Source organism: Talpa europaea, assembly GCF_964194135.1.
Source record: "Talpa europaea genome assembly, chromosome: 12".
NCBI classification, from domain to species: domain Eukaryota; kingdom Metazoa; phylum Chordata; class Mammalia; order Eulipotyphla; family Talpidae; genus Talpa; species Talpa europaea.
Window position 1 is genome coordinate 5010711 of NC_140079.1, and position 6676 is coordinate 5017386.

A 6676-nucleotide genomic window follows, 5' to 3' on the forward strand; every position below is an offset into this window, starting at 1 on the left:
TCCCAGTGACCCTTTACTTTATGCCCGGGACTCACTGTTCCAGCTGTACCAACTAAGCTCAAACTCATGATTGCTGAACAGTTCTCACAGAGTTACACTGTTGGACTGTTTTCCTGGGTTCTGACCCTCACTTTGATTATTTAATAAATTTTGTCTATTATTGAGATTTTTATTTCAGTCAGCACAGGGATTAGGAGAGACTCACATGTATTTATCTTAGCAAGCCAGAGCTGGTTAGTGGCAGAATAGAAGCAGAAAATTAGACTAACTTTCAGAAAACACTGAAAATCCACAGTTGCTGTGGTGTGTGTGTAGAAATATGGCAAACTCCCCGAGGTGGAAAAAAAAAATCAGTATTAGCAGGTTAACTTGACTTAGAAGGTGGGAAATAGAACATCATAAATATTTAGAACAAAAACTGAAAACAGTGCAAAATTAACATTTTTTTTAAAAAACCATACACAGAATCAGAAGCTAACACAGTATTCTGAGAGAACTAATGAAGTCAACAACCCTAAGCAATTTTAAGAGCCAAAGAGCACAGATAAAATTATGAATGAGTCATAATTACAAATATGGCAGTGACAATATAAACTAAGGGGATAGGAAAACACACAGGTCATGAATGAATCTCTAGAGCGAAGTACAACCTTCCATGAATGATCTAAAATAAATACACAACCTGACTCCGTTCAGCCATTAGGAGAAACATCAGCCGTTTAAAATACATCCACAGGGAAGATGCGTTACACAGTTTTACTGGAAAACTCAGCAAAAAGCTGGGCCTGTGTGAGGGCGGGAGTGGGGTGACACGGCTCCGAAGAGGAGGCGCCCGCGCGCCCGCAACGCAGCGCAACGCCAGCCCAGCCCGGGGGATGCGCGCGGGGTCGTCACGATCCAGGCTCGTCCCCGCTGGGCCTCCAGGGCCGTCAAAAACTCAATATTCCGTTAGCGTCACCCCGCACAGCAGCAGGAGAAGGCGACGTGGTGGAGGCTCAGGGGAGAAAATTGAGGACGGCGCCTCGCAGGGGCGGACTCGGGGGGGCGGGGGGGGGCGCCATGACGCGCACCTGCCGGGGCCGGGCGCGGACGCTGAGGGGACCCCCGGCGCCTACGCGTCACCAGGCCGCGCCCGCGCCCGCCTGGGTGACGGCGGCTCCACACAGCAGGCCCGGCCCCGGCGGGCGCGCCACGGCACCCCCGCGCCCCGCGCCCGGGGAGGGGGCGGCCGGCTCGGGGCGGCGCCGGGGCCCACGCGGGGCCGCCCCCTCCCGCCCCCAGGCGCGCAGCCCGGCCTCCAGGACCCGTCCCCGCGGGGAGGGGCGCCCCGGCTCCCGCCCGCCGCCCGCCGCCTACTCACCGCGGCGGGGGCCCTCGGGCCTGGCGGCGGGGCCGGCGCTCCCGGGCGAGGGACAGGCGCGTTTCCTTAGAAAGACACTTAACGCGCCCGGGCCCGAGGCGGGTGTGCGGGACGCGCGTCCGGCGAGCGCGGGGCTTCGGCGAGGGCCGGGGAGGGAGCAGCCCCGGGACGGCCCCGCACCCCGCGCCCGCACCCGGGTGGGGGGCGGGCGGGGCACCGCGGTCTCCCCGCCCCGGAGGGCGGGCTGCGGGGCCGCGCGTCACCCGCCCGCCGAAGGGCGCCGCCCTGCCTGTCGGGGCGGGCCCGGGTGCCCGGAGGCCGCCCGGTCGCGGGGGGGCGCCCAGGCCGGCCGAGGCTCCGCGATCGGGGACGGCGCTCCCGGCCCGGCCCGGCCCGGCCCGGCCTCCCCCGCGCGGCCCGAGGCGCCGGCTCCCGCGGGGGGCGGGGGCTCCGCGGGGGGCGGGGGCTCCCGCGGGGGCGGGGCCTCCGGCGCGCAGGCGCAGAGGCGCGTCTGCTTCCGCCTCCCCGACGCGGCGGCGCGCGGGGCCCGGGGACGCCGTCACAGCGCCGGGAGCGTCTGCGGAGGCGGCCGGGCCGGCGGGCGCCGTCCCTAGACGGTGCCTGGCGGCGAGGGGAGCCGCTCGGCCGTCGGCGCGTCCGCGGGAATGTCACCCCAGGAACGGGCGGCCCAGCGCTGCCGGAACCCTCGCCCCGCGGCGGCTGCCCCTTGCGAGGCAGGGAGGGGGGCGCCCCTTTACTTGGGGGGTTCAGTTACCACGGCTCGTAGGCGCCGGTTGTTCTGGACGCCCCGTCTAGAGGAGACTTTCCGCGCGCGCTTCCTTTGCTCTGATGCTGACTCCGTAACGGCCTTTGGGCCAGGCCGCCGCGCGCTGGGCGTCAGAAACGATCCGCGCTGTCGTCATCCTCCGTCGTCGTCGCGGGATGCCCGGGTTCCCCGTCAGCCGTGGGCGCCGACCCGGGCAGCGTCAGCCCTGCGCTAGCGGACGGACCTGCTGCCTCGGCCTGGCGTCCCGGCCACCAAGATTAAGTCACTGCGTGGCGTGCCGCGGCTGGCATGGCGTCACGTCAGCCCCAGCTCAGCGTTTTAAAAAGAAGTGAACGGGCAAACCAATAGCTGACACTGGCTATGGGGACATTTAATATATTGTAATCTAAGTTATCAAATGTCCATGCCTCTGTTGAATTGATAGCCATTTGGCTGCTTTGCAACAACAGCTCTTAGTTACTTAACTTTCTAAAAACATCTGGCTGTCTATTCTGCAATGTTTTTTTTTCCCTTATGTCATTGTTGATTTTTGGACAGTATTGGATTCCTCCCCTCCAGTGTACTCCCCGGAGTTCTCCCACTGCCGCAGCCCGCTGATTCATCTCTCAGCCCTTGTGCTCTGCTAGCTCCTATTTTGAAGCCTCCCCGGCCTCCATTCTGTGCGCCCCAGATCTGTGGTCTGCTGGCAAGTTTTGTCTTTTTCCTACCCCTTTGCTTGGTCTCTCTAGATTTTGCATATAACTGAAACCACCTGATATTTATCTTTTTCCTTCTGACTTATTTGGCTGAGCACAGTCCCCTCCAGCTTCATCCATGTTGTCGCAAATGGAATGAGTTTGTCTTTTTTGCTAGCTGAGTAGCAGCCCATGGTGTCTATAGACCACATCTTCTTGATCCACTCATCTGTTTTGGGGTATTTAGGTAGTTTCCATATCTTGTCTGTTGTGAAGAGTGCTGCAATAAACATAGGGGTACAGGTTTCTTTATGACAGGGTGTTTTGTGTTCTTTGGGTAGATTCCTAGGAGTGGGCTCTCTGGGTCATAAGGTAGCTCCATTTTCAGTAGGAACCTCCACACATACAAGGAAGCTCCACATAGCTTCCATAGTGGCTGGGCCACTTTGTATTCCCACCAGCAGTGTAAGACTGTTCCTTTTTCTCCACACCTTGGCCAGTACTTGTTTTTTCTGTGTTTTTGTTTTTTGTTTTTTAATATAGGCCATTCTCAGAGGTATGAAGTGGTATCTCATTGTGGTTTTGATTTGCATTTCCCTGATAAGTGATGTTGAACATGTTTTCATCTACTTGATCATATGCCTTGTTTCATACACCTCGTGTCCCTTATTACCTTGCTCTAAAGATATGTTTATGCTATTGTTGCTCAGAGGAGGGCAAGGCTGGTGTCACTTCTGTGATTTCTAAAAAAATAGAAAGTGACAAGTGGTCACCCGCAGGTGAGATGGGGGTGGGAATGAACTGCAAATGGCACAAGGGTCTATCTGAGGGGACAGAAGTTTCTTCAGATGGGGTTGTGATGGTGCTTGCATAACGCTAAAGATGACTGGAATCATTGAATGTATATTATGAAAGAGTTAGTTTCATTTATGTTAGTCATGCCTTAATCTGATTTTTAAACCATTAAGTTTACATGCATTTTTCTTGGGGTTATTCAATGTAAGCTGAAAGCATTTGCCTTTCTTTTCAACAGTATCAGTACTAAATGCCAATATTGGTAGGCTCACTATATGCGCTCTGGATTAAATTTAAAAGAAACAAAGTGAAATGAGGCCACATCAAAAGTCTTTAGTTTACAACAAATTAAGGTTTTTGAGTGATTCACACAGTCCTTACTCTGTCTTAATCAGTTCCTTTCTAAGTCTAATTCCTTTCATGATATTTTCTTAATAGACATTAGTCTTAACCATCTGTTATTCTTTTTGGTTCCCATCAAAGCAGACGCTTTGCCAAGGATTCATGTACAAGTAATTTATTGAAAGGAACAAAGAACATTGTTGAGAGAGAGGAACGGATACAGCAAAGAATATATATCCATAAAGCTTGCATATTAAGTCAGCAAACACGGTAATTGAACATTTTTCATCCTTTGGAGAAATTTTAGAAAATGGTACACAATATCCAAACCTCATAATTATCCCAATTAAAGGGTGAAAGGCACGCTGTATACCACATATCGCCAGCAAGAGCTGTCTCTGACGGGGATACTTCCTTATAACATCTGCCACCAGGCACTGAACATTTTAAGTTCCGCGTGGCATTGGATGATAGCAGTCATGCAGTGGACATGGGAGGAATGTTGACAGCATTTACTACTCCATCAACTGCAGACTCACTTCTATCCATATTTTTCTTAAAAAGCGAGCTAAGTTCTATGCACATTCCAGTGTGTGCCTACCATGCCTCTATAGAGTCACAGAAGAAAATCAAATAAGAGCACAACTTTTATGCCATAGAATTCACCACTCCATATTGTAGGGTCTTGGCAGGTATATCTTTAATGTGCAGAGATGAGAAATAAAGATCAAGTAAAATAATGACATAAAAGAAAGAAAGAAATCAGGAAGGAATAAAGCAGCAAAATTAATGAAATAACTTCTCAGTGTTTTTCTTTGTGGCATATTACCATGAATCACATACACAAACTGCCTTTCAAAGCTAAATTGCTGTTTTGAAGTAGGAACCAACATCACGATTCTTATGAAATGTCAGATCGCAAAGTGAATGTCAGTTAGATGGGTTAGATTCAAATATAAATTAAAAGAAAAAACCTCTGTTTCTTCTTTTGAAGTGGGGGGGGGTGAATTAGAGAAAACACCAGAAAGAAATATTTCCAAATTGAAAAACCTGTGCAGAACAAACACTGTCGTGATGTGGCCACTGTGTGGTTTTCATCTTATGTCTCCTGGAAAGACAATGCACAAGCAAATGACGGTAAAGAATCAAACACTGGAAAGGTTATTCACTGGGGGAAGGATGTCAGCACCTGGTATAATAAGTGCTTTGAATCTCAAGTTAGAAAACTTTAGAACGGCTGCAAGAAGCTGAACAATGATGGGAAATTATGAATAGTATATGGGGAAGAAAAGTCAATGAGATCCTTGAAGGTGTTTAAGAGAATCTAATACAAAACCAATTAAGAGCAGACATATGTGTTTGGGGAATAGTAAAATAAAACATGACTTTAGGGGCAAAAAAAAATCAGTATATTAAAATATGCATTATTTACCTTTGGGGGGGTCACAGTGCCCTCCTGGCTCTGAGGTCAGGGATCCGTCAGTGACAAGAGGTCGCTCTGCTGAGCAGCCCCGCCAGGGCCCCCTTCACATCCTTGTTCCTCAGGCTGTAGATGAAGGGGTTTAGCATGGGGGTGACCGCTGTGTACATCACTGAAGCAATTAAGCTTCTTTGGGAAGTATGGGTCACAGCAGAAGAGAGGTAGACCCCCAGGGCTGTCCCGTAGAACAGGGAGACCACACAGACATGAGACCCGCAGGTGGAGAAGGCTTTGTACTTGCCACCAGTTGAGGACATCCTTATTAAAGAGGCGACAATTTGAGAATAAGAAAAGAGAATCCCGGTGAAAGGGAACATGCCCAGCAGGGCGGTGGCCACATACAAGCAGATGTTATTGATGAAGGTGTCTGAACAGGCCACCTTGAGAATCTGAGCTAAATCACAAAAGAAATTTGGAATTTCTGTGTCTATGCAGAATGTCAGTCGCATTACCAACAGAACATGAAACATGGAGATCCATAAAATGATGCACCAGCACACCAAAACCAGGAGGCCACAGAGGCGCGTGTTCATGATGACCAAGTAGTGCAGGGGGTGACAGATGGCCACAAACCGGTCATAGGCCATCACGGTCAGGAGGAAGTTGTCCAGTCCAGCAAATAGCAAAAAGAAATACATCTGAGTTAGGCATCCTGTATAGGAGATGTCTTTGCTCTGTGCCTGGATGTTCACTAGTATCTTCGGGATGATAGTGGTGGTGAAGCAGATGTCAACAAAGGACAGGTTGGAGAGGAAGAAGTACATGGGGGTGTGCAGGTGGGGGTCCGTGACGATGGCCAGGATGATGAGCAGGTTCCCAAGCACAGTGACCAGGTACATGGACAGGAACAGCCCAAAGAGGAGGGGCTGCAGGGCAGGGTCATCAGAGAAACTCAGGAGCAGGAATTGTGAGGTTTTTGTGTGGTTTCCTGTTTCCATGTAGTTCCTGTGATTTCTGAGGAGAGAGGCAAAAGCATGTTCAATCAACAGTCAGTTGGCTCCTTAGCTAATCACATCTTTGGTCTTCACTCAGTTATTGCCAGCCATTTAAATTTATATAATTTGGGCTTTTTACGATTTAGCAGACAACACTCTCTCTTTTCATTAACTGCCCATTGATTATGCTCACTGGTTATAATTCTCCCATATGAGTCTATGTACCTCAACCATTTACTTCTTTTCTATAACCCTTCTGAAATCATGCAAACCGTTGAGGTCTTTTCCATGATCATCTCTGTG

The 6676-nt window shown here is 50.6% G+C and overlaps 1 protein-coding gene across 1 annotated transcript; it reads right to left on the bottom strand.

Annotated features, from left to right (window-relative positions):
- Window positions 1-5275: 5275 nt before the first annotated feature.
- LOC311182541 (olfactory receptor 7D4-like) lies at window positions 5276-6376 on the bottom strand (the record flags this gene model as incomplete). The annotated part of the gene is made up of 1 exon (XM_084251409.1): window positions 5276-6376. The coding sequence occupies one exon, from the start codon at window positions 6374-6376 to the stop codon at window positions 5438-5440; it is 939 nt and encodes a 312-aa protein (XP_084107535.1). The 3' UTR covers window positions 5276-5437.
- Between the last annotated feature and the right edge of the window lie 300 nt (window positions 6377-6676).